The sequence below is a fragment of the Phasianus colchicus genome, chromosome 1, assembly GCF_987193195.1.
Source record: "Phasianus colchicus chromosome 1, bPhaCol1.hap1.1, whole genome shotgun sequence".
NCBI classification, from domain to species: domain Eukaryota; kingdom Metazoa; phylum Chordata; class Aves; order Galliformes; family Phasianidae; genus Phasianus; species Phasianus colchicus.
In genome coordinates, this window is record NC_143436.1 from 106,270,111 (window position 1) to 106,297,487 (window position 27,377).

Below are 27,377 nucleotides of genomic sequence, written 5' to 3' on the forward strand. Positions count from 1 at the left end.
TAACTATTTTTCCTATTTTTTCTTTCTAGTTTTCCTCCTATATGCACATCCATACAAACACCTCAGAAACTCAAGGGAAGCAAAATTGGTTGTAGCTGTTCAGAAATGACACGTAGGAGTGCTAGATTAGTTTCTGGCCAGATTAGCATGCTACCCCTAGACATAAACTGAAGAGCACCATGCACACAAATTAAACAAAAACAGAGAGGAGACACAAAAACACAGATAGCACAAATGAAAAGTGGAGCAAAAAGCCTGTGATAAGGCTCACTGAAAGCCTTTGAAATGCTTGAGCCATTTAAAGTGGTTAATGAGGAAAAAGTGCTACATGGAAAAACCGTACTAGCAGAAAAATTAACCATAATCATAGAATCAGTAAGGTTGGAAAAGTCCACTAAAATCACCTTGTCCAACCATCTAACAGGGCAACCTGAGAGGCTGCTCCTGCCACTAAACTGCATCTTCTGTGGTCTCCTGTGCTTAAGATCTCATATGTCTTCTCCATTTCATACAGCTTCAGGTATGGCCAAGTGAGAGTCACCCAGCAAATGCTAGGTTGGTCAGATTGAGGCTGTATAATTACATGTGATTTAATAAAGCCCAGCGTTTGGCAAGAGCCCCCTACACAGTGCTGTGTATTTTTGCTACTTCCACCTCCAACCACCTTCTCATTGCAGCAGACATCCAAAGAGACACTCCTTGGTGTCTGATGGGCTCGTCAGAAGGCTGGCAGGAATCACAACCTGCTGCAGAGGAATGAAACCAGCCCAGGGTCTCAAGGTGCTTTGGAGTAGAAAGGCCACAGGCTGCACTCACATCTTCCTGCCTCACACTGCTCCTCAACCCCTGACCCGATACCACCTAAAACAGAGGAGCCCTTTGCTGCAAGTGGGTGGCTTGATCTTCTATTCCCAGCAGTCCATAAAAGGGCTGCTGCTGGCTTTGATACAGGCGCAGGAAGAGTTGATGGTGCCTCTGGACTCACACCCACTGGTCTCTGAAGGAAGATTATACAGGCCATTTGAGAGAGCAGGAGGAAGCCAACACAAGATGACAAATGCCACACTGAGGCTCTGAGCCATTCCAGAGAAAGGCATTGCCCAAAGAGGCCACTGGATAAAACATAAAGCATTCACTTCATCCAAGAAGCACCATCAGCTGTGGTGGATGCCATTCATCCACTGCAGTGCAATCCCCCCCAGCGTCAGGAAATGCAAGTCATCACCATTAAGGCTGTGGTGGTGCAGCACACGAGCCATAACATTTAGTTAATTAAAATACGTATACTGCAGCAATGCCTTGTATACATCAGAATTTTATATTAGTTAAACTCTTTGAGATAGAGGCACAATTGTCTACTGAAGCGAAAGGAAAGATTGTCTTGAAGTGGAAACAGGCAGTCTGCCCTGAAAGCCATGCTCTTAACCCACTTTTTTTCTGTTGCTGGCCTAGCTGTGCATCCATATGTGGGGAGGTGGGAGCAGAAACAGTGCAGCTTTAGTATTACTAATATCCTTTCAAGACCACCCAAAACACCTTTAGCAGAGCAAATAAGCATCTTGATTTATTTATTTCTCTCTTATTAACTGGCTATATCTGGACTAAATTAAGCAGCTAACCCAATTTAAAGCCCAACATGACAGGTTAACTGATGTGCTCTTGAAGAAGAACTTACAGTCTAGGGTGGGAACCAATTCAAAAAGCTCTGAGTGATGCAGTGGGTCAGCACCCAACCTGAACTATTTATCCATTTTGCATGCCTCTACTGAAAGAGTGGACAGCACTTCCAGAAGACCACTCAGCCTGACATCAGACATGTCCTCCATGTCTTCTGCCTTAGCAAAGGACAAGGACATTCAAGAAAGGATGTATTTTTTCAGCTTGGTGTGAGAGACTGAATTAGCACTGAAGTTACAGCATCATGGCAATATGCTGGTGAGAGGTCAATGTATTACTCCAGCTTTGCTCTTGTGTGGCCCAAGTCTTTCTGGCTGGAAAACACCAGCTCGAAATCAAAGCAAGCCCACAGAGCATCAGACTTAAGTCAATTCCCAGAGAATTGGAGCCAAAGACCAAGATCCAAAGACATAGATCCAAAGACCTAAGAAAATCTGCTTCTTGTCCCTTTCAAAAACATAAATAGTGAAAAAATAGAAGGTTTTTTGCATCTCACTTTTTATGTACTTCAGTCAAAAGACTAAATGCCATGTAGTCTTCTATGCTCAATTTTGGTGTTATTCTCTCCATCTTGCTTCTGCCTACACCCATATGTACCGTGTGCATTTCTACTCAATTTTAAGACATATCATTACGCAAATTTTAGTAATACATATATATACACATTCACACCAGTAGCTATTATCCACACGAAACAATTTAATGCATATATACTGACTTTTCCTGCCTTCCAAGCAATGCTATTAGTTAAATCTTAGAAATCTTTGAGAAACCACTTTGAAATGTGCTTTAGACTCAACTCCCACCAATCATGAATCATAAAAGTGTCAGCATTATCCAAAACCTAACTCACTGTATAATAACAAGCAGCAATGTTAGTATAAGAACACATTTTCTACAATGACTTGAGTGCACTTACTGTTCTCTGATAGAATAATCAAGCTCAGTTTAATAGCACAGATAGACTTAGCTGCATCTACAAACATGAAGAGGTTTATATGAAATGTAGATCTTGAAATGTTTACTGTACCAGAACTTGACTGGTTCTCAGATGGCAGATGGCAAACTGATGTGAAATGATGTGGATCAGATATTAAAAGGGAAAAAATGAGCTGAATGCAAGAGACAGAAGAAAGAGATTGATTATTAAATATGATAGAAAAGAAGGCATCCATCAACGTTTTCCAGGCTGAAAATTCTGACAGAAAGGAAAGAAACAGATAAGAAACAGTTCTTCAAAAAAACAGACACTCACCCACCTCCCCATTTCCTTCTACAACACCACCCACAAGAATAAAAAACACAGTGAGAAACCACATACTCAGCAGGACAACAGTGAAACCAGTGGAGCTACACCAGTTTACTCTAGCTAAAAATGTGGTCCACTGAGTTAATCACTCTTATCGAAAGGAAAATAAAAGTCCTAAAAATAAATCGTTACTGATAATGTGTCACCCAGCTTCTCTATCATGTCTCTCCCCAAAGATGTCATTTTTTCCCAAATACAATGAGGAGCTTTCACAAGCTGTAGCCACCTTTAACAGTGCACCTGGCATAGGGAAGAGCACGCTGTATCATTATTCCAAACAAACGCCTTTCTCTCACCATTCTTCTCTTTGGAAGCACACGCAACGTGTTCTGAAAGTCCCCAGAGTTAAGCTCCTGATAGCAGTAAATGTTTTCTTTTCTTTTGCTGCTGTTATTGTACAAAAGAGGACTCATTTTTCAAAGCAGCACGTGACATGAGTTGGGTCTAGATTGCAGTCAGCTGGTTAGTGGAAAACATACATTATGTGGATGCCAGAACTGAAAGCTTATATTTAATTTGTCAAAGCTTTAAACTTCTCTGCTGAGAAGCAACTGTTTTTAATGCCCAAATGGCTCTGATATTTCATCTGGCAAAGAAATCCAGGTGGTTTTTCTGCAGATGAAAGCTTTCCTCTCCCTTCCCTCCCACCACCTACGTGAGGCAAGTTTGTCTCTGCAATGCAGGCAGCAAACACTGGTTCCTACTCCTGGCATTGCTGTTTTCTCTCCCACGCCAGTCAGAAGGGAGTAAGAGGCAGAGGGAAGGAAGGAGGAACAGCACCTGGAAACAGGGCAATCTGACATGTGAGAATGGGTGGGATCTTCCATCTGGCAGTGGAGGGAACAGGTGATGGGAAAGCTTGGAGACTGGATGCAGTGAAAGGAATAAGGGCAAGAGAGAGAAAAGGATCCTGCACACAGCCTGGCCTCCAGTGGAGGGATAGCAGGTAGGTGGGCAGGTGAGAGGCATCAAAGGCACTTCAGAGACTCATGCACAGGGGCCAGAGTGTAAAAGGAAAAAATCAACCCACCTTCTCATAACAAGTTTAATTCCAACTGTAAGAACTTTCCTTACGGTTTCATTAGCATGATTTTCCTGCACAATTCAGTGTAATTCACATTTTTCACCTAAGGTACAGCTGATCACCCAAACACAGTGCAGCCTGAGCACTGGCATAGGAGAAAACCACTACGAGGTTCATCTGAACAGGCTGAAATGAAAGGGCTCATAGTTGCAGACATTTGCCCTGCTCCAGGGCACACTGGCAGCCTTTACCTTGCAAATCATCTCCAGTACATCTCGAGTGGTGTCCCCGGGGCGGATGACTGTCAGAGCAGGCTGGTTGTTTGGCAGGCAGAACCAAGACGGCGTAAAGTACTCATGAACCCAAATATCACAGTCAGGATTGTGCTGATGGACGCTGCTCAGTGCCACTTCTTTTTCCCTCTAAGCAGACAAAATCCATTATGATTACATGAGCCTAGTAAGATCTTCTTCACCGTGTAAGAAACATTACATATTGTACAAAAATAGCCCTCTTATAGTAAAGACATTTTGTTCATAAACACAGACTGAGGGCTTGCCTGGACTGGAAAACTTTGCAGTTCTACCTGAGCAATGTAAAGTGTGCCTCTCCAAGCCACCCACACAGCTAAACTGGTGCAATGTGTGTATCCTGGGATTTCACCCTATGGCTACTGAGAATGGTAGGAATGCAACAAAAAATGAAAGTGATAAAAAGAGTTCTAAAATTAAAACTTGAATGCACTTCATCTCCCAATAAACCAACCCAAGGCCAAACTGAAGTGTTACATCCAAAAATGCCAAAGTAGCAAACCTTAGCACTTATTTTGAATTTCCTGTCTATTGTACATCCAAGTTAGACTATAAGCTATAAATCTCAATGAAATGATGGGGCTGCAAAATTCCCATTTGTTTCAAGTGGGCTCACGCAGCTAAATCCATATTCACTACATGAAGAATGTGCCCCTTAGCACTGTCTTAATGCTGCTTTATAGCTGGCTTTCTCTGGGGAAAAAGAAAGCAGTCATAATTGTTTCTGCAAATGCAAAAGCTTGCAGAAGCACTTGAAAACAAAACAGAGAAACACTGTGCTTCATAGCTGCAGTAGCCCTAAATTATAAAAACCCCATATGGCCAACACCACAATGAGCAATTTCCCAGACCCAGCAATGACTGCTCCTCCTGCGGGCAGGCACCTCCCTGGTGTGCAGTGCTGATACCCTTCTGAGCTCAGGATGCCATGCACTGCAAACAGTTTTGATGACAAGCAATCAGTTCAGACCGATTGCAGAGCAGCCACCAGTCCTACAGCATGCAGAGGCTGCTCTCTGCTCCTATCCCAGGGGCTTTATGTCTCCTTGTGTCCCAAAGCCAATGCTGCATTTAAGCTGTGAATGGGAGGAGGCAGCTGGAGAGCTGGTGTTTTTTACCTTGCCATCCGGGACAGTATCGTCAAAGATTCCTTCGAGAGATTTCTTTACCGAATCGACTCCTTCACCAAACACCTGAGGAACAGAGCAACTCTGTTTTAAAGCACAAGCGTACATCTGCTCCCTGTGCAGGACAAACTAGGGCCTGACAAGATTGATCTGTTGCAAAGGTTGGCAATGAACAGTGTTATCTAATACTCAACATACAAATCAAACTGAAAAATAAAAACATTGATCTTAAAAACACAGAAAATGAAAATATCAGCTTGTTAGAAAGGATGGGGAGCGTCAGACAAGCTGGTGACTGGGCACCACACTGAAAGATCAGATGTCAGCTCTCTTTAGTGCTCTGTCACTAGCTTACACTGCAGAGCTAGACACCTTTTACCTCCTTTCGTGCTCAGCTGGGTGGCTGCATCACACTGTACCAGGCAGACACCAGACAAAACACACCTGCAAAAAACAGCCTGCCCTATGCACAGCTCTTACTTGGCAGCTGAGTGTGGAGGGGAAAAACAAGGTTGTTACTGCAACTGAAACTTAAGCTTAAAACTGGAAAGCTGAAGTTTTATAGCTCTGCATCACCACAGGTTTATGATTGAGTTGCTGGGTTTGACTGTTAAGTATACTGCGCCTAAAATGAAGCAGGACCAATCACTCCACTTTAAGAATTTAGAGCTCAATCCTTCAACTTTGCAAATAGCTGCATGCTGCTACATATGAGCAGGGGAAATACATTCAGACATTACATTTAGACTTTCCCACGCTTTCTCAAAACTTCATTTTTTTCTTTGACTTTCTCCAGCGCGACTGTTCTTTAGCTTGGAACAAAATCCCTCTCCATGCCTGGGAGTAATGGAGGAATTATGGGGGTGAGGATGGGAATGGGGAGGAAGCGTGAAGAATGCATTTATCCCCACCAAAAGAAAAAGAAGGATGAGCTCAGGAAAGACACGGCACAGAGGAGACAGCACAGGCAGGATCGTAGCTAAGGACAAGAGGTTATGCTTGATGTGGGGAAAATAAGTACAAAGCAACATGGATGCCTCAGCACCAGCGCGAAGAATTGAGAATGTACTCACAGAGAATCTGATGCTTCTCAGCAAAACCCAGAGCTCTTGCTCAGGCACTACATACTAGGTGAACATCTAATGTCTTACTAAAAACAAAGCTAAACAATTTTCCAGCATCAGTCCCCTGCTCAACAAAACAAACACCCACTGCTGCGTTGAAAGAAGGAAGAAGTAATCACAGTGCATGGAACAAAATGTGTACCAAGCCTTTCCCCCACCTCAGAAAGTGAAAGAAGAGAAAGAGGAGAAAAGCCTTCATTTCCTGCATTTAGATGAGGTATGGCTCTCAAAAATTGAAAGCTGTAATTAGAGATGTTTGGAAAGAATAACAGAGAAGTACCTTCCTACCACACCAAAGCACATTTTCTAGAAACATCTGAGGAGTGAAAGGTTTCAGCTTTTGCTTTTTAAATATTAAAAGCAAAGCAGTGACTGACTCTCCTAAATACAAATCTTCTTGTTACTTCAGAAAGTTTTCCCCAAACTTAGCTACATTTGAAATATTTTACAAACCCATACTTTTAATTTAAGGAAGTGAAGTCTCCATTTCTTTCTTTTTTTTGTTGTTACCAAAACTGTCTTTCTTTTATATTGTTGCCTCATTGTTGAGTTTTGGGGAACTATCTCTAGCAAAAGCAGAAGCAGCAAAAATGCAGCAGTAGTAATGCAACCTAATCAGCAAAGAAGGGTATGAACTCAAAATTGCACTTCAGGATGCTGAGGTACACTTATCTGTAATTAGTCACTGATTTTTGAAGAGGATATGGAATGTGACAGCTACACACCGTGAAAAATTAAGCAGACAAGTTTTAGGTTGGATGTGTAAGTGCTTGGTGTGACTTTTTGCACAAGCTACATTCTGTGTGATAACAAGTCAGCTTGAAACCGACTGTGTCACAAACTCCCACATGCTTACCTGATTAATGCTTGGTCTCCCTTGTTTTTTCTTCGAGGTAGTATCCAGCCCCCAGAGAGAAGAAAACCTGCTTCTTCGTTTACTGGCAGATCTGGACATGGCTTGCGTCCTTCTCCTCACACCGGACTCCCCTGTGCGAGCCGCCACCTGTCAGTGCCACATGGTTTCACAATCAAAGGTTGCAGCATCCCACCGCACCACTGCTTACATAATCTAACAGTGAAATATCCTTACAAAAGAGGCAAAGGTTTTAATAACAATGCGTGCTCACAACAGGGACAATCTTGCTGCTGCCAGGCTACCTCCTTCTCACTGCAATTTAACTCATTGCTTCTAACGTCAAGAATTAAAAATTATTACGGACGGCATCATATGTTTTTTGGCATACAATCTGAGGTGTTTTAAAGCAGCTTTCTCAACCCAGAGCAAAACCTCAATGTCAATGAAAGTGTTTTGGGTTTGTTCTTTTTTTTTTTTTCATTTTATTTTCTAAGGATATTTCAAAGCTGGACACACAAAGCCTTCAGAGGGCGGTGAGGCACTGGCACAGCTGCCCAGAGAAGCTGTGGTGCCCCATCCCTGGAGGTGCCTGAGGCCAGGTTGGATGGAGCCCTGGGCAGCTGAGCTGGTGGGGGGCAGCCCTGCCCATGGCCAGGGGTTGGAGCCTGATGATCTGTAAGGTCCACTCCAGCCCAAACCGTTATGAGATTCCATGATTCTATGAAAACCTGAGATTTCAAAAACTTAACTGCTACTTACAAAAAGTTTGGTCTTTTTCTTTGCTCCTTCCTGTGAAAGCACTCTGGGCATCCTGAACTGATTCATAACTTTTACAAGGCCAGACAAAGGCTTGCAAATAGGTCATGGTGTTTAAAACCTACGCTTCCTTAACGATACACAACATCTGAAGGCATGAGCAAAGCACAAGAAAAAAAGGGAGTTGAAGTGATCCTTTCAATTAGAGCAGTGTTAACTGCTCAGATGCTTGAAAAATGGACCAAAGCAACTCCTTCAGAATGGAAAGCTATTTGCTTTCACTGAGACCAAATATTTGGGGAGCATTATCCAAATAAGGAAGCTCTGGTAGAAATTACTGCAAGCTTAGTCAGAGGTGCTGTACTTAGGCCAAAGTTTAAGCAGACTTCCCATCCAGAGGTGGAATCAGGACAGTGAGCTCCTCTCTTGTGAAAAAGGGAGTGGTAGAAGATGGCAGGTACAAACGGTAGCAAAAGGCAAAGCTAGACAGACAGACAGACCAATCCTGCAGACTTGGCCAGGCACTTCCTGGAATGCCTTTGTACTCTATTCCCACACCCAAAACTCACAAAATGCGACAACCTTAGCTGGAACAGCCAAACCTCTGAGAGATGCCTCGAGCTAAGGAGCTGAGAAACTGGTTGTTTGGGTGCATCAGATACAAAAAAACCTATATAAAGAAGGGAATAACAGAAAGCTGGCTCGTGTACCCAGGGAACCGTCACTGTGTGAGTAATGATGATTCTTGTTCAGGAACATTGAGAAATCAAGGAAAAGGAGAACTTGAAATAACAACTTCTTTCACAGCTTGGCCTTGTGAGACATTTCTTAGCTGTACGTGGGACACTGTGCAGAAGGGCTTAGCCCATCCTCTGCTTAACACAGTGAGGAACATCAAGTGAGCCAGGGATGCGGTGCTATCGCCACGCAGCATGCAGCTGGAGCCTGAGACTCACTGCACCATATCCATGAGGGCAAAGAGGGACATGAGAGTCTGCTTAAAGTAAAAGCAAGCACGTGTCTTTTCCAACACAACATATTCAAAACATTTTTTTTTCACTTGGCTCTCAAGAGACACCAGCATGAAGAAGCAGATTGTTTTTCAGGCTAACAGTGCTTTGCTAGATGCAAAAAAATAAGCACAAATGTAAATTACAGCCCACCACTTAAAAAAAAAAATACATAAATCCACCAGCAATTAACAAGATGATGACGCTAATCTTTTCATGTATAAAAGAATAAAACGCCCCTGACTGAATTACAGCTCTGGTTTCAATTGAAGGGTACAGCTGACATCTACAAGACAACAGTGGAGTTCAGCCATTTCTCTGAAGCTCCAGGAGCCCAAGACAAAACTACAGGATTATGATTGAAATTCATTAAAACCCCACCATTTTACAACACATTTCCCTGTATTTTTAAAAGCTGGGTTGTTACATTATTTACATTTAAACAACCATTTTAAATACGTCACACCATAAAGAGCAGAGAAGAACATTTCCCCTTCCATGTGGAGCATGAGGTGTTGATCACTAGAGACAGGATATTAGACTAATTGGTCAGTAGCTTCATCCATATGGTAGAAAGTAAGCCATGCCCAAGACAGTCTAAGCCAATACGTGCTGAGAGCATCAGAAAGACTCTCATTGACCTCACCGGGTTTTTGGATCAAGCCCACGAACACAGACATCAGAGATGAGCCTGCTCTTTGTGACAGGAAGTCCTGTTTCTAGAAAGCATGTTCAGTGTGCAAAGCTGGAAATTAAACACCGTTCTTCCGCTTTCATAACATCATGGCTCGCAAGCATCTGCATGTTAGTTTACATCCAGGACACACATATCTTTCAGGAAACAGAACAGTATGCTAAAGTAAGGGATCACCCCACAGATACAGACTGCTCTTTCTCAACATGATTTTTGTAATGGGCACGTGAAGAGATTTTTCAGGTTGGCAAAGATGACCCCTGGCTTCTGTCCAAACTTACCAGTGCGTGGAACGAAGAGACAGAAAAGATTCCAAGGCGGCCCATTGCAACTTTAGTTGGACGGCTGGCAAAAGCAAGCAGTCTTTTAGGGTTTGGGAGCTCCCCTCCTTGGAGACTAGCCAAGTAACAGCGGTATCGAAATAGATCCATCTGGAACTGTTCAAGATTTTGTTCCCAAACAAAAATCTGTACACAGAAAAGATCGAGTGAAATGAAGAAGTTTGAAAAATGTCCACTATTCCCAGCAAAATATATTTTTCACCAATGCTGATCTCATTTTCAAAGAAACCTTGATTCACTCTTTCCTACGCTCTTAATCCCAAAAAGGATTAAAAAAAACCCACAATTTTTAAGAACTTTTCATTAGATGTAAAACATTTTTTCAGTGTTCAAGGCAGAAGCTTTCTCCTGGGATAACCACCCCTTTGATACAATGCTAATTAATAGCATTAACATTCCATTTTTAATTTTCTTTGTATTCCAGGATTTTTTACTGAGTATTCCCTTAAGAGGCTTCTTTCACGCATCAAGGGCATCTAAGAAACAAGAAGACCAAAAACCACCCAAGTTTCACAAACAGAGTACCCCAAAACAGCCGCAGCAGCACTGCTGTAAGCACAAATGGAGCTCGCTATGTTTGAAGAAATGTAGTACACTGGGAATAATTAATCTTATCAGTGGAAGAGCACTGCTATCAGCCTATGTGAGGAATTAAATAATTCAAACTGCTGATAGGAAACAGTTTCAGAGTGTCTAGAAAAACTCCTTTACGTCAAAGGAGAGACTGCTTTGCCCTCTCACTGTGACTGACAGCCTTTCAGTGGAGCCCTTTGAACAGCAGCGAGCATCTCCTCTCTCAGCTCTTCCCACAAATTTCTCAGGGTACAAAATCCCTTCAGTTTAGCACATTATGGCCCCAGCCACTCCCTACAGTTTGCATCACATGCACATTTGGCAGCCGTGGTAAAAGAGCTACAAACTAATGAAGCAGGCACCATATGTTAGTTTCCTAAAATAAGGTGCCGCTGCAACAGTAGGAGAGACATCTGCTTTAGGCTCTCTGCTTCTCAAACGCAACTGTATTGTCCACTTGAAGTCAGAAAGACTTGTGGTGGGGGCTTCAGCCATGAGATCAGGGCAGATCCTTGTAACTAGAAGAAACCAAGGATGGCTTCTTCATCCCATCTACTGGTTCTTCTATCCTGAAGACAACGGTGGCAGCAGGATTTGTTGGTCTACAACCAGCTCTCATTACAACATCCTGCTGTCTCTTGCCCACAGTATTCTGGTAGCCTCTCTGCTCCCCTAAATCTCTCACTAATTTCATGCAGGCAGCAAAATCCTTTGCATGAAGATTAAGAGGAGAGAGAATGTATAGTTAGTTATAGTTATAGTAGCTTAGAACATGCTGGGTGGACAAATGGTGCAACTTGGGCTGCTGGCACTACTCTCTGTCAACACACTACTCAGGGGAGCTCTGCCAGCACACACACTGCCCAAAGTGGGGACAGACAGAGGTACCACTAAAGTGAAGAAGGCCTTAAACATTTGCCAGGGGCCCATTTCACATAAGCAGGCAAGATTACTTGATCCAGTATGGTTTTCTTCTTCTTGGAGTCCGTTACTGAGGACAGCTGCATTTCACCCATTTTCTTCATCTTCTCATCCATATCGATCTTCTGCTCCAGCTTTTTTATCTCTGTTTTCAGGAGTTTGACAGTGTCCTCTTTGTGATGCTGCCTTGCAACTGCAGTTGCACAAGCTGAATGGATTGCAGTGATCCAGTTCTCGAGTTCGGTCTGGCTAGAGGTCTGAAGAGAGGGAAAGAGGAAAAAAGAAGTCAAGATCCTCTTTAAAATTGATTGGAGATTAACGAACACAATTCCAAGGAGTTTCGTTTCCCTTTGATCATGAGAATCAAAGCCTTAAATCCACTTATGAGAGAAGTAATAAAAAAACATCATACTTAATCAGGCCATTTTTAGCACAGCACTAGGCATTCAGCACCTAAAATTACACATGTATCTATGTTTTGCAGCTGTACAGTGTTTCCCAGTAAATTCTTAGAAATTATGTTCCTTGTTTAATACAATATTTCCAGAATATGTAGCTCATCATTTAATAACATTTTCTAAACTCTCAGTTCCCCAAGGCAAATAATGCAGCAGCCTCTGTGCTCTTTGCAGTATGGAAAGCTTTTTTGGCACGCAACAGTTAATAATAAATTAATGACATAAAACCTGTCCATGATATCTATTACTAGTTATATTATGATGCAGACGAAGCTTTCTGCATCTGGAGATCCCAAAGCTCTCTGAAGATTACCCTATTACTATTTAAGGCAAGATCATCGTAAGTTTTATGGCCCCAGCACTGTCACTTCCCAAGCTTGTTTGGGAAAAAGGGGAAGCATTAGGCTGGGGCATGGGACATCAGCATGTTTTCCTGGAGGAGGGCATTTCTGATTAGAGGCTTTTGACACAGAAAAAAAAAAAAGTTCAAAGCATTCCTTTTCAAGACTTCCAAAATAAAACATAAATCTTCTTGGTCTTCTTACAAAACCTCGCTCCCTTTTACAGTACATTGTAAAACAAAATTTACAGCCAAGTCAGGGTTGCAGCGGACTTGCTCTGAGTGCCAGCCTTTAGCAGTAATCACACTGGTATTTGGCTCATGGTTGAAAAAGTAGCAAGGTGCCAAACCACCTTGTTCTCATTAAATTTTCTGATGATACCTGCTTTATAAATAGACAGCACAGTACGACTTCTCTAGTTGCCAGCAAAGATGAAGAAGGTCATCCTACTGCTCTACTTGCAGTCACAAGTATCAGCTAAGGCTGCAGCTTCCTGAAGCCATGGAGAGATTCCCATAGAAGCACAACTCTTGGAAATCACTCAGGTACAGACCAGACTTCAGGTCAGCACTCCCAAAACTTTTGTGGGACTGAAACAGGTGAAGCACACATGTCCCAGAATGACATTACCTTCCTTAACTCGGGTTACGAGTACTAAGAAAAGACAGGGTCTACATCAAAAAAGATTGTTCTTCTACTACTGTTTTTCATGTCTTCAGTAGGCACTGTACAAAGCAGACTGCTAAAATTGGGCAGGTTCGCTGCCCAGGTAGTACTACTAACAGGCCCTCATTCATAGATGCAGGCTTACAATGTCTTACTGCTACTGCAGAAGGCATGTTGAGAACTCCTCATGCCTGAGGAGTTTCTGCTGCAAGATGAGAAACTGCAGAACAAGATTCACTTTGCCTTCATCAGGTGTTGAAACCTACTGCCTCCAACAGGAGAGGGTACCACTGGACTTGTAATGAGATGTTATGTTTTGTTGATTCCTATAAAATTATAGTAGCAAGAGGTCATCTTTTTATTTTATTCAGTTGTAAAACATTATCTGTATACTATTAGATTCAGGTTTCATCTGGGCTTCTGGGGAAGAGTTAAACAAGAAAAGGAATGTGGAAAGGATTTTAAGAGTTCAAGATCCATCTGGTAGAGAAGTAGGCATGGGGAGTCACTCCGCTTCTCAGCGGAAAGGACCACATAAACAAGCTGCAAACATCTGATACATAAATATGTGGTGTCACAAGTTGCACCGAGCTCCTGGAAAATACATGTGACATCTACAAGTAATGGATTTGTGTAGGCATGATAAGAACTGACTGAGCAAGGAATTATAGTGTAGGAGGTACGTGATGTCTCTAGGTGCAATGCAGTGGGAAGGCTTGTTACAAGATGTCCAATATCTGTACGCATCACAAAGTAACCCTATTTTTTTTCTCCCTAAGTATGCAGTCTCCAAAGGACTGAAAATAGTCTTACTTAAGTCTGTGGTGTCTTCTCAACAAAATCACTACTACAGCAGTGTATTATGTGGAGATATGTATGTATGACATTAGTAGTTAAGTAATGCTTATCTTGAACAGCCATATGCATACTTTGGCTGCTCTGAACACAGCAGAGCAAGCCCTACAACACAGTCACTAGCACCCTATTTCTACCACTATGGTTGATCTACCCAAGTCCATCCCTTCTTTCTCTTCTGTTTCTGCTTCATTAGAGTTGCATGAGTTCTCTGACAGAGGAGACATGTCACATAAAAATTTCTACTGCCACAAGGCAATAGAAATTATTGCTTTTCATTTACAAAGGCTCACTTTTGCTATTTACTACAAAGTTACAAGAAAATCTACCCATGACATAATGACACAGGGTTTTTAATGAGTACACCCTATGAAATGTGCTGCATGTGACCTTTTCACTATTTTACATCTACTGGCATTAATTTTATGAGAATTAAGGTTGTCCCTTAGAAACTAGAAGGAAAATAATTTGTATTAGTGGACCAGGAGGAGGTGGTGCTTGATGGTCTTTCAAATACATACTGAGACCACAAGCACCATGCTTTCCTCCCAGATGAAGCTCTCCAGGTGGCAAAATACATTTTCTGATGTATCTCTCCAAGAAAGGCATGAAATAGAAGAGGGACAGTGCAGTATTCCACCTTTGAATCAGCAAAGTTGTTTTATTTTGTACTAGTTTGAGAATCTAGTTGTTTGTTTAGGACAGCAAAAAGGACCTACAGTATAATTATAAAGATGTGCTCGTGGAGGGGGGTTGGTTATGACAGAATAATTTCTGGTTTAAGAAAGCAAGAAATTCTGAATACACTGTCACTGGAAAGGGAAATGAAACATATAAATAAGCAATTCCTTCAGTTAAGAGAACTGAACCCAAAGAGGAGAAAATGGCACCACCTCAATGTAGGTTGGTACTTAGAAATAATGGGACCATACCTTGACTAGTGATAAATTGTGATAAAAAACTAGAATGCCTCCCTAAAAAATCACTCAAGGAAGCAGCAGTTATCAGTGAAATACATCAACTAATGCTTGATCTTCAATATAAGTTCTGGATATATATACTCTGCAATATTCAGATGTTTATATTTTCTAATTTAGAAAATATAAATAATAATCCTAAATAATAATTTAGCGTACTGTCAAACAGCAGCACAATTTTGACTGATGCCTGAATTCTGCACAGCCATCAGAAATTAAAAACACATCATGAATTCCAAGGACTTGGTCATGTAAACCAGTCTGGCTACTCCACAAGGTCCTATCTTTGATATACACCTCTTTCAAGACACAGAGAAGTGTCACAGTTAAGGCATTACTGTGTCCCCTATCTAGAAATTGTCCTCATCTGTAGGTACACTGTAACTGCATTACAAAGCAATGCAAAATTTGTAGTTTTAACAGGGATGTCAAATTTTTTCTTAATTATTACTTTGCACCAACCATCTAGACAAAGAGGATCCTGCCAGACAATAAAAACAACAGATCTGACAGAGATTCACATGTGGTGTTGGGTCTCTCGAGTGGCCTTTACAAAATATATCGTGTCCTTCCTCTTGCACTGCCAGAGGAAAATCTCAAACCTACTGGAGTCAGCAGGATTTTTTCATTGATTTGAACCAGAGCTAAGATTCCCTCCTTTGTCAGTGGAACAAAAAAGAGAACAAATCTGTAAAACCTTCAGCTCAAACCAACCTGAAAGAGGAAAGCGTCCCCAAGGGAATTGCTGAGACAGAAAACAAAGTCCTTCTTGGGGTGTTCAGGCACCGCTTGCACTATGCTGTTTTCCACCCAGACAGCGTGCTTTGGGATGCTGTTGTGGTCAATGCCAGATCGGCCATCAGTCTCATAAAAAAACAACGTGCATCCTAAAAGAGAGAATCAGACATTAGCAAGCAACATATTTAAATGCAACAGTCACCTTGCACCTATTCAGAGCTAAAACTTGGGACTGTAAATCATCCATCGAGCTGTCACAGGGCTGAGAGAGGATTTGCCATGGCTTGTTCAGATTTTCAGCCCTGTGGCAGACAGTGCTAGCAGCAGCCCAGCTGGCCCTACACATTTCCAGCCGTGCAGTACACCCAGCTGTATCCCAGCAGAGCTATTCTGTTCACCCTGTGACTGCTTAAACAGCTGCAGATATGAGCAGAGAAGGTCACAGGTGGTAAAACACAGTCCTGGATGAGACCTGTCATTATAAATCCCTGTGGAGGAGTCCTCCACAGCCACCCAGCCCCGCCAAGGGAGCCCGAAGGAAGATGCAGGCCTGGGAGCACAGCCCCTCCAGCAGTGGCAGCCAGCTGCAAGCTGGCCCTACCAGCCCTGCTGAGCAACTAAGAGCCGGCGGCACACCTCAGCCTCAGCCTCCTGCAGCTGCTGGCTACTGCAGTCCATCCACGGCAAAGATCGGGCTGCTTAATTACTGCATGCAGATGAGTAACTGGAAGGAAAAGCGGACTGGAATGAACTGTGCTTGCTGAAAGACTGAAGTACACACACACACAAAAAAAAAACCCTTATTCCACTGTAACATTTCAAATGTGACTCACGGTGATATGGACAAAAACAAAAAAAGCATTTCAGCTGATGACGGCAAAGAAGCTGCTGGTTTTACAAAATAATCGTTACAATTCTCTGGGGGGAAAAAAAAAGGAAAGGTATAGCAAATCTGCAACGGTAGGGTCTCTTTCTCTCCCTCCCACCTCCCAATATAATCTCCAATTGTTTAAATCTGAAACTGGTGCATTGTTTCTCTTCACTGGAAGCAGCCCTTGATGCAAAGTGATGCCCTGTTACCCAGCCACTCAGAAAACTATTTGCAGACAAACAATTGCAGCTGTTAACTTCAAAGCCCTGTTTAAATACTAACATTATTAAGGCACAGCAATCTAAGGAGCAAACACTCCACTTGAGTCAAAGCACTTTAAAATAACATCTCCTCTCTGCTCATCCTTCCCCTTTCTCCTCCCAGATGGCTCTTTGTGTGCCTGCACTTCACAGCAAGACCTTCCTGCCGTGGGGCCGTTCCCAACAGATCAGGGCTTTCCCCTGCCCTCTCACCCTAGGCCTCTCCTCTTTTGTTTTCCCAGCCTCTTCAACTATTGCAAGGAAGAGCTGGGCCATGCCTTTCTCCTTGGTTTTAAAATAGCACTGCAAGTGTTCTTTGGGAAGGACAGGACTTTAACCCAAGCTTTTTGGATAGCCCCATACATAGCAGGAGACGCGGCCTGCTGCTCTGCCTCCTCCAAAAAGCAGACCATGTTGGTCACAGCTGAGGGGAAAAAGCCCAGTCCTGATACTGCAGGCTTTGCTTCCCATTTTGTTGCATAAAGATCAACGAGAGGCTGTTTTGGGAGGCCAGCTCCTAAGTTTTGCTGCTTCCTTAACATTCAAAGTGCTCAGACACCAAATAGGATGGAACACCACTGCAAAAATGCAGAGTGAAGGCTGCGAGGCTTGGGAAGACGAGGAGGCCAGCAAGGAGGCTGGGTGCTGAGGGCTGGGTGACTGGTCACCACTATGCCACAGAGGAGTGACAGTCTCCTAAGTCACAAGCCAGCCTTGCCAACCAAACCGCAGCTTCCTGACTACCAAAGTGTTGTAACTCACTAGGCGTTACTACCCTTGAAGCAAATAGTGGCCTCAGAGAACAAGATACAATTGGTGCAAAGCAAAACAGGAATATACAGCATGGCAGAACCCATGCACGAACACACGTCAGCAGCCACCATCTACACTAGAAACCTGCATTATCGGGCGCATGCTGGCTGCTCACAGGTATTTGGTCCATCAGCAAGACCTAGACATGCCTCTTAAAGGCAAACACCCAGGCACCTGAGAAGCCATCCCAGATGATGGCAACAGGACCCCCAAGTATGAACCCTGCTTCAGTGCAGCACAGTCACGTATCTCTGACTACTCGCATGCCATAACGAAAGCATGACAATAGCTATCAAATAAAACCCTCCACTGACAAATCAGGACCATTTCTTCATTCTTGCTACTAATTACCCAGACAGCTTAATTACCATGGCAGCTTTTTTAAAGAGCCTGGTCTAGTGGTATATTCAACTGCTGTGACACCCATCCCAAGGGTCAGTGCGGACTTCTATTTGAATGAACGTTTCCACGTTTGCTCTGTACCTTTCAGGGAAACCCAGTAGTGCTTCCACTTCCTGCGCGTGGCCGACTCCACTTTCTTATTCTTTTTGTGCACCAAAAAGTTTTTCACTGCCAGAGCACCGGCTTTCCGTACCGTACCCTGGGCAGCAGTCAGGAGGATGTCTGACTGCCCCGGGGAGCTGAGCGTGCCGCTGCTCTGCTCGTCGCTGAGAGCAGAGCCGGCCTCCTCCATGTTCTCACTGTTGGTGGTGCTCATCTCCAGCTCCCGGCGGAAGTTCTCATACACCCCCTGGCGAAGCCCGTCGCCCGTTGAGCTGCTCCCGCTGTCGCTGCCGATGAAAGCCCGACTGGCTGTTGGGGAGTAGCTCGAGTTGGTGGCATTGGAGCGTCTGGAAAGGAGGTCAGTGTCGGTGGCTGCTCCCTCAATCCCACTGTCAGTGAACTCGCTCCCTTCACCCACATTGACATCCTGGTTGAAAGAGAGAAACAGCATGAGGTGAAGAGCGTGCTGAGTGTTACCCAGCCGAGCATGGCCTTCAGGAGACCCAAAGAGAAACAGAAATTTGCAAGACAAACTGCACTTCTTCACACTCCTAGTTTGTCTGGCACTGGAAAATCCCCGTATCTTTCTTCTGAAGACAAAAATCTGGAAGAAAAGTTACAGCAGGCAGAACTTGCAGCAAAGTTTAAAAAAGACCAAACATACAAACACAATTTCAGGTGGTGTCTTTTCGGCCGTAGCGTTTTGGAATACAACACACAGCATCATTTGTTTACATTAGGCTAAGTTAACAGCACTGAAGGTTTTGCAAAAGGAGAACATATGGTAGCAAAAACTGCGCTGTCGAGAAAAGCAGCAATCGACCTACGCATTTTGAAAAGAAAACATTGGTATTGTACCTTCACACCTACAGACGAAGATGTATTTTAGACATCCCAAGACTGTCATTTGGAAATTATATAACTCAAAAGTACATTTTCTTTCTGCTAAGAAGTTAATGCATCTGAAATTATTCCTGTATGGTGTTATTTCTACATCCCAAGCCCTGATAATGGGCCAGAATGTTATTGTGATAGATCCTGCAAAGAGAAGACCCACAAGAGAAGACAGTCCCTGGTCCTCAAGAACTTGCAGTTGAAAGATCAGAAGATGTAAGAATATGACTGGCTTGAGCAAGAAAGGAAACAATATAACTGAAGTTGGGTTTTGAAAGGTGGTGCACTGGTGATTCAGCCTGTCCAGTGTAGCATGGCATGGCACCCTTTAAGTGGAGACAAACCCTGTGTTTGATACTTAGGAGAAGAGGGAGAAGGGGAAGAAGATGCAAAGTGAGAAATACAGCCGAAACAATGGGAATTTCAACCTCTACTGTTCCTACACAAGAGACTAGTGCTTAATTTACATGATTTAAAAAAAAAAATTAAAGGAGACTCTGCAAAGAGGTGGCAGATTGCATTATTAAACTTGAGAGAGAGCAAACTTCTAAGTGTTGACTTGAGCAGAAGTCTTCTAAGTGTCCAAAAGCAACTGTGCAGAAACCACGAAACCCTCCACTAAGATCTGCCTGAACTTTTTCTCCTGTGGAGCAAGAGCTGGATGAGGAAACTTCAGTGGGAGGGGAGGGGTGTTTCTGAATTTGACTAACTTATAAGGCATTAATTTGTAACGGATGGGCTCATTCTTTATAAACACTATTTCTCCAGGGAGACCTGGAGTCCAGCTGGAAGAATAACCACTTCCTTCCCCACTCAATGAGCACAGTTACCCTAGTCAGTCTGGTAATTTAATGCAACACGTAGTGACAGACAAGCTGTTCTGGACAGGCCAGTATTCCTCTACTCCCACTGCATGTGAATGATTTGAGCAGGCCTTCCCGTAAATGCAGTCATCTGCCCGTACGGAGCAGTTTTCACAACCAGACATTTTCTCCTGCTGTTCCAATACACTTGTTTTTTTGGAATCCACTTATCCTCCCATTTATTTCAGCGCTACAAATGAGGGATATCTACAGAGGGAAATGGGTGCTGCTCAGAAACCACTGCTTACAAAACACTGCTGCGAGTGAAATTTTGTGCTCCATCACAAAAAGCTGGATGGTGCAACTTATGATGACAGTACTCCATATGAGATCCCACACTCAGGGAGCCAGGATTGGCATGGGTGCTCTGCACCCATACACCTGAGGCACTGCCCCTCTGCCAACACAGCTAACTCAGTGTAACAACAGGGTGCCAAAGAACTGAACCACACCCCTTGTACTTACTGCAATAGTCAGTCAAACTAAATGACTGCGTTTTGCATTTCCTTCCTGGGGCCTTCTTCCTCTGTAAATTTTTTTGAAGGGAGAAAGTGTATCATTGGTATAGCATAAACAAATCTGCATTTTGCAGGGAACATTATGCAATGAAAATTATTCGAGGTTTTTCAGATATTTATTTTAGTAAATGACTTAGGAAATACACATTCAGTCCTGTATTATTTTATCCACATGTATTTCAAAATTTCACCTACTGTAACCTTATAAAATATACCTCACTAGCATTGCTTGGTTTAAAAAAACAGCGAGTTACTTAAACGATCAACCTAAAGGAGCTGAGATTTGTCATGCAGCTGACAAAGGCAATACAAAACTTTGTTGGTGCTCCTTAGCAGATCCAGATAATTTTTTCAAAAGCAGAAGCATACCCAGAGGTGCTTCAGCAGAGTGCTGCAATGCAGGCTCTCAAAATTCCTCGTGCCCAGCATGACGCAGGCTTCCTGTGTACCCTTGATGAGACACAGTGTCATTCGCCTCAATTTCCCAATCCATAAATAGGAACTGTGCTCAGTAACTGACATAAGGGGATAACAGCCTATTATTAATTAAATTAACAAAACGGTGAGAATGGAAAAGCCAGAGTGAATGTTGCATAGGCTCATGAGCTTAAATTCTAGCCAACACTGCAGAAGTCTTTATATGTTACCACAGTGCAAGTGACACGTTGGATGGGTCAAAAGGCATTTTTAGTCTTATGCTTCAGTCTTGCCCCTAACCTTTTTGTGCTTGCTGCACCCTATCTGAAACAGCCCGTATCAAACATTTCTAACCAACAGATTCAGGAGGTTTGGGGGGGAGGAGGATCTGGGTCCACAAAGGTCAGAATGGTTCAAAACTTACAGCCCACTAATATTGTTCATGCTCATGAATTATGAAATGTAGCATTCACTGAGATTAGTGCTTTAGGAAGTCTGCTGTATGAGATGATTGGTCTACGGGTCTACGGGTTAGTAGGGTTAAGAGCATTCATTACACAGGTCTTTGACTTCTGAGTTCCTGCTGTAATGTCAGCTAGTTCTCATCAGAGGGTATGAAAAGCTCTCAAGAATCAGATTGCATCTGCTGTGGCCATCTCACAGCGCTATAATCTGCACACTGAAGGGCATTCAATTAAGAGTTCAGCAGAAAGCAGAGAGGTTTAGTATTGTGCTACTGCAGAAATGTGCTGAGGATGAATGGGTAATATTCCCAAGACTAGCAGCAGGGTTTGATCAGCACATCACCGGGGGCACAGAATTATTGCCATAAACTTTCAAATGAGGATGCCTACAACAGAGCATCCCAGCTCCCACTGTCAGCAGCACGGCTTCCGCCTATGAGACTGATGGGGACACAGGCCCCAGCTTTGGGGTTCAGCCTTTGAAGTACCTGCTGACACGGCCACCACAGGCTAGTGTCCAGATGTGAAGTGAGCACTGTGTAACCTTGATGAGACCTATTTAAAAATTACTCACGTTTCCTGCTCAGTTTCTCCAAGAGCCCCGCAGGCGATGGCCACGTCTTCTCTGAGGATGACTTACTACTGCTCCATGTCCACAATGGGATGTGCCACAGAGGCTTGCTAATGAAACAGATGTTTCACTCCCTGACAGCAGTTCCAGGTAAAGCTTCTCGAGGCTGACAGTTAACTACAGACACAGCTCAGCCCTCATTACTCACCTCCCTGGCTCCTGCCCAGGTTTTCTGCTGCTCTCCATCAGGATGCAGACCGGCATGTGCCAGGTACATCACAGGAGCTGGGAGACAGCTGAAGATGGTAGAATGCACGTTCCTGAAGACTGGAGTTTGAGACTTTATGCCCAAAATAAAAGCAACTACCACTAAATTACTCTGGACTTCTAATTATTATTATGGAGGGGCTCTGTTTTATTTCCTTACTTAAAGAAACAAAAGTTTTATTCCACATTGTCTAAGATTTAGGACACTGAACCCAATATTTCGTACCTCACCAGAGACCTTGTGTTTTGCATTTTCAGCTTGGCAAACAGCTGTTTCCACACAGAGGAATATTTCTGCCCAGAGAGACTATCACAGGAACCAAATGCAAGACTGAAACTAAAATCTGTGCAGCCCCACTTAGCCTTCCCCCTGCTGTTTACCTAACTCTGAGCCTCGGAGGATAAGAGGGCAAAGCAAGGGGGAGGTGGAAATCATTAAATTGGTCACACAAAGTACAAAATATGCAGCAAAGAAAGTGTATTTCCTCTGAGACAGAGAGATCAGAGAAGTCGTGGGAATGGCAATTCCTGCAATTTTGCAAACAGAATAGGTCTCAGTCCAAGATGACAACCTGAATAAACAGGGGCTTTGTCCCTTTGATATAAGATTGCACTGTGGAAGGCAGGGAGAAAGTAGCAGAATGACCCCTGGCTGAAGGAGAGAACTAAGCACTAAGATCTGTGCTGCCCTGTGCAAGTGCCTAAATGGAGAGTCAGTGACCACAGCTTCCACTAGCATCCTAGATCACTGCTGTGGCTGAAGACGATGGAGCAGAGGTACCATTTCTTACTCTGATGGAGCTATCACTGGTTGTGAATGTTGTAAGACTATGAAAAGAAGTTCAACAGAGAGTAATCAAGGGAAGGGGGGCGGGGGGAAGGTGGAATGCTCCATGTCAGAGCGATGCACCACAGAATTAAAAACCAGAGATGGACTGAATGCTGTCATTGTTAATAACAACAATGAAATGAGGCCCAGCAAGAAGGCCACGTGCCAGAACAGCTAAAACAGCCTTAATAGCATTCAAGTGTAATGAAGTGGAATTATCACAGCCCGAATCAAATGCAGAGATCGGGTAAAATATTAGCGAAAATATAGGCAACCTACCTTCTGAATACTCATGCAATGAGCACCTCTACACGTCCACTATGGTCACATTTGTTAAAAAAATTATTGATAGATTTAGAAGATACACAATAAAACTTCTGCTTTAGGAAAAAAAAAAAAAATGTCTGCCTTCAGCTAGCAAGGATCAGACAAAAAGTTTTGGGGCAGGTTCCAAGAGCTTTTGTCCTCTTTTTGAAGCCATTTGGTACTGGCCTCTGCTAGCAAGGGACCACTGGATGGGTGTAGCTTTATCCAACTTTCTGGTTCATGACTGGACACATGCCGAGTGCTTACAGCAAGTAGGCACTCACCAAACTCCCCAGCAGCAGCACTGTTACATACACTATCAAAATGGTTTGATGAATCACTTTCTCTTGCTTAACTGGGCAGCAGCAATTCAGAGATACTTTAGGCACACTGGACTCATTTAATAGGAAACTTTTGATTCCTCTAATACAGAGTTCCTTTTGTGGATAATACTTTCTTCTGAATTAACCATTAGATTGAAAGTACTGGTTGGTAAAAAGTGACTGCCTGTTGTTTTTTTTTTTCTTGAAAGGGGCTCCCTCCAGGAGGACACAAATACTCTGTTCCCTGTCCTGTTGAGCAACAGCAGTAAGGTGTTGACATCCAGTAACATCCTGAAACTGCACACAACCTGTCTGGTTGCTAGTTATGCAAGTACCACAGAATAAGTTTAAAATAGAACGGGTAAGCAACCTGATTGTTTGCATGCTTTTATGTGTCTGGTGTCTCTTTGAAGCTCCCATGTAGAAAAAGGTTGTCCTGACATTGCTTTGCCTTTCTTTTCAGTGTTAACTCCACCATCATTTGTTGGTTAAAGAGTTCTGTTAAGGTACAGTGTGCTCAAAACCAAAATGAACTTATTTCTCCAGAGTTACTTGAACACCCACTGATAAATACATTAGAAAACTTACTCGTCTTGAAAAGAGTCAGAAAGAAAAGATAATATATTTCAATTGAAAGCTGAGCGGGAGAAATGGATTTAAAGTTGCAACTGAGAAACACAGAAACAACTCCAAAGCTCATTCTGTCTGGAGGAATACAATTCTGTTAGAACTCTATTACTAACACACTGCATCATGTCCACTCACTGTAAAGTCAGATAGATTACAATAACACCTTGGAGAATACCAGTTAGCACAGTAACAAACAAAGCCTCTCAACCAGATGCTGGGACTTGATACTGAAGAAGATTTTGATGGTATCTACAGGCCTGTATACAACAGGACAATACTGTAGGAGAATTAGCCAGGAGGTACTGGATTGCCAGCAGGCTTTGGAGAAATAAACTGAGAGCCACAAATCACCATGGGCAAATGGCAGTTTTCCAATGGATTGGTTGAGTCTTGTCTACACTTCAAGGAGGGATCCCAAGTCCATGAGGCACTGTTACAAGCCAATTGTAATCTGTATGTGGATACCAGACTGAGATGTAGAGTTTGTTACTTCTAGGAATTCAAAAAAGATCTGAGACATAGAAAAAGCTATAGTTTCAACAACTGTGCAGTCACACAGTTATTCTTCAGATATCTGAAAGGGTCAAGATTAAAAATAGTAATAATATTAAACATTATATATGTGATTAAAGCAGCTTGGAGTAGTACTACCAGCATGCAGGTTTTGAACACGGTTCTCCAACATTAAATTTACTAAAAATTTCAAAAACAAAAAAGTACTCTGAATGATTACATATGACTGTCACCTCAGTCTTATACATGGCTCCTCCTCTCCACATTAGACTATGATGTTAGCTCAATGCCTCCAACACAGAGGTTGAGAACATTCTTGGTTCATAGACCCCATAAATATTTTTCAGTCAATATGTGGGCCCTTCTAGAAAGATCATCATTGTAGTCCACCATGCTTTCCCCCTATGAGCCTAACTTTTCTTAGCTGACTTAGATGCCTTAAAGGCAGTCAATAGAAATAAAGGAACAGTCATGAAAGTACAGCTGTGAGTGTCAGCTGTGAGATAGCCAATGTTGAAAATGAATGTTCCTCACGAAGCTGCGATGGCATCCTGCAGAGCTCTTTACAAAGCCAGGAAAACGCTGGGGCATAAGTCTGTAACCTGTTCAATTTGGACAGTGAGTTGAGTTTCACATCCCTAAAAGCTAAAGTACTGGGACAGGGGAACAGGGAGGATGTTTCCATTTTGCTTTTTAATAACATGAGAGAAATCCAAGCTTGTGAGATAATGCACAGTTAAAGCACAACAGACCCCTTAGCAGGAAGCAGCACAAAGCACTACCATGGGACATGAGCAAAGCAACTTTTGCCTGGCTTTAGCACTGACTATTATAAAGCACATAATACCATGAATAAGAATCAACCCATAATACAGCAAAGCCTCTCACAGTGTGGTCCCGGCACGCAGAACCTTTCAATACAGCTTCTGACACCTGCACAGGTTTGGGGTGGAAGCCCACTTTCCATCACCCAGCAGTGGGAGGAAGTCTCACAGCTCCTGAACACCACATTGTTTAATCTCTCTGTTCCCAAACGATATGCTGGACCCCCCAAAACTTACCTTGCTTTCATCCCAGTGGACCACCCATGTGAAGAAAGTTTCTAGAGGGATTGAGCTAACCATAAACTAATGCAAGCAGCCTAACTGTGCTCAAGTTAAATAAATGGCAACATGCCTAGCCAAAATCCTCGAAGTAAAATACAGGGTTAGGTTACTTTTTGTTCACTTGGTGCCAAGAAGAGGCAATTCTTCCAGTAAAATGCAGCAGAGGGGGTAGAAGAGGGAAAGAGAGAAAGCTGCTAGAATAGCAGCTTGAAATCGAAACGTATCGTCTGAGAGGTGTCCACCTGAACAACCACGTAACTTGAGAGAGCAGGGAAATGTCTGCCACCTGGGATGATGATTAGTGATAGGATCACGTGCTGAAGCACTCTGAAAGGAAATGCTGCAAAGAAGCACAGCACTGGAAAGTAAGTACATCCAAGTAAGTACAGTCCAACAAACAGGCAGCTGGGGCAACCTGACTGTGATTTTTAAGTGGAAAAGTACTTGAAACTAAAAACGTGCAGTATATATAGTTTAACAAAGAATACAGTTACAGCCAGTGGTGCAAGCTCTTCAAATCTTTAAATGACAAAGTCCTGCTGTTTAAAAAAATGACTGAATGGAGCTAGATCAGATATCAGGACTGCTAATTTGCTTTCCATTGGCTTCAGACCAAGAGCCAAGAAAGAAAAACAAATTAAAATCTTTGAAAGAGTATCAAAATATTTGCCAACAGAGACCAAAACACTCATTTTCACATGCTCCTTTCTTTGACAATACTGGGGCAGGGTTGCATGCTCTGAAGGGAGTGCCTGCTGTTTGCTTTAAAATATCGTGAACAGGCAATACCTGAGCTAATGTCATCCATCTGGCAGTGGCAGGTCAGGTCTGAAGCACCCTGTTCAAGCTTTCCTCCAGGCTCAAGCTGAAGCTGCTTCCAGTTCACCAGGCTACAGAAAGCCCATCTGATTGAGCCAAATGTGTCCGGTCATCCGGAGGCACTGAGCTCTGCAGCACTGGCTGTTGCATGCCCTGCATGGGGAATCAGCAGGACCAGCAATGTGGATTCACAGGCTGCCTATGCTGGCACAAACTTAGGCTTCTGCCAAAAGCAGTGGTTACCCTTTTCTTCCTAGCTGTAATCCCACCACTTTCTTTAAGTCAGTGCCCTGTGGCTAGCAGCTGAGAAAAGAGATGCTGTTTTCTAATGTGCTGGTTTGTCAGTGTTGCTATCAAAGCAGTGCACTATGGTGGGAGTCAGCCCACTGTGTTACCCAAAGTCAACCATCCAATTCAAGGACCTCTGCCATTCTGAGATTCGGGTTGTGGCTCAAGCTCTACCTTAGACCTCTGGAACAATGTCAGCCTGGAAGGCACCACAGGACTGCACAAACAAGGACTGGAATCAATAAGATGCACGCTCCAAGAGAAAAACATTAACATCTTACTTTTAGGCATTTATTAAACTATGTGTCATTAATTACAATTTAATGACACACGATTTCACCACAGCCTGTCTGTCTGTCTTTG

The 27,377-nt window shown here is 43.1% G+C and overlaps 1 protein-coding gene across 12 annotated transcripts in view; it reads right to left on the reverse strand.

Moving 5' to 3' along the window:
- The window catches only part of TIAM1 (TIAM Rac1 associated GEF 1), a 176,015-nt gene that overhangs the window by 50,391 nt on the left and 98,247 nt on the right, over nt 1-27,377 (reverse strand). For all 12 annotated transcript variants that reach the window (XR_016459046.1, XM_090121756.1, XM_090121764.1 and 9 more), the window contains 7 exons: nt 18,186-18,633; nt 15,735-15,907; nt 11,756-11,980; nt 10,170-10,355; nt 7,429-7,575; nt 5,440-5,514; nt 4,262-4,432 (listed from right to left, as the gene is read on the reverse strand). Coding sequence is in view for 11 of the 12 variants with exons in the window: in XM_090121756.1 (XP_089977882.1) it covers nt 4,262-4,432; nt 5,440-5,514; nt 7,429-7,575; nt 10,170-10,355; nt 11,756-11,980; nt 15,735-15,907; nt 18,186-18,633 (1,425 nt within the window). In the remaining variant the exon portion in view is untranslated. The remainder of the gene's footprint in view (nt 1-4,261; nt 4,433-5,439; nt 5,515-7,428; nt 7,576-10,169; nt 10,356-11,755; nt 11,981-15,734; nt 15,908-18,185; nt 18,634-27,377) is intronic.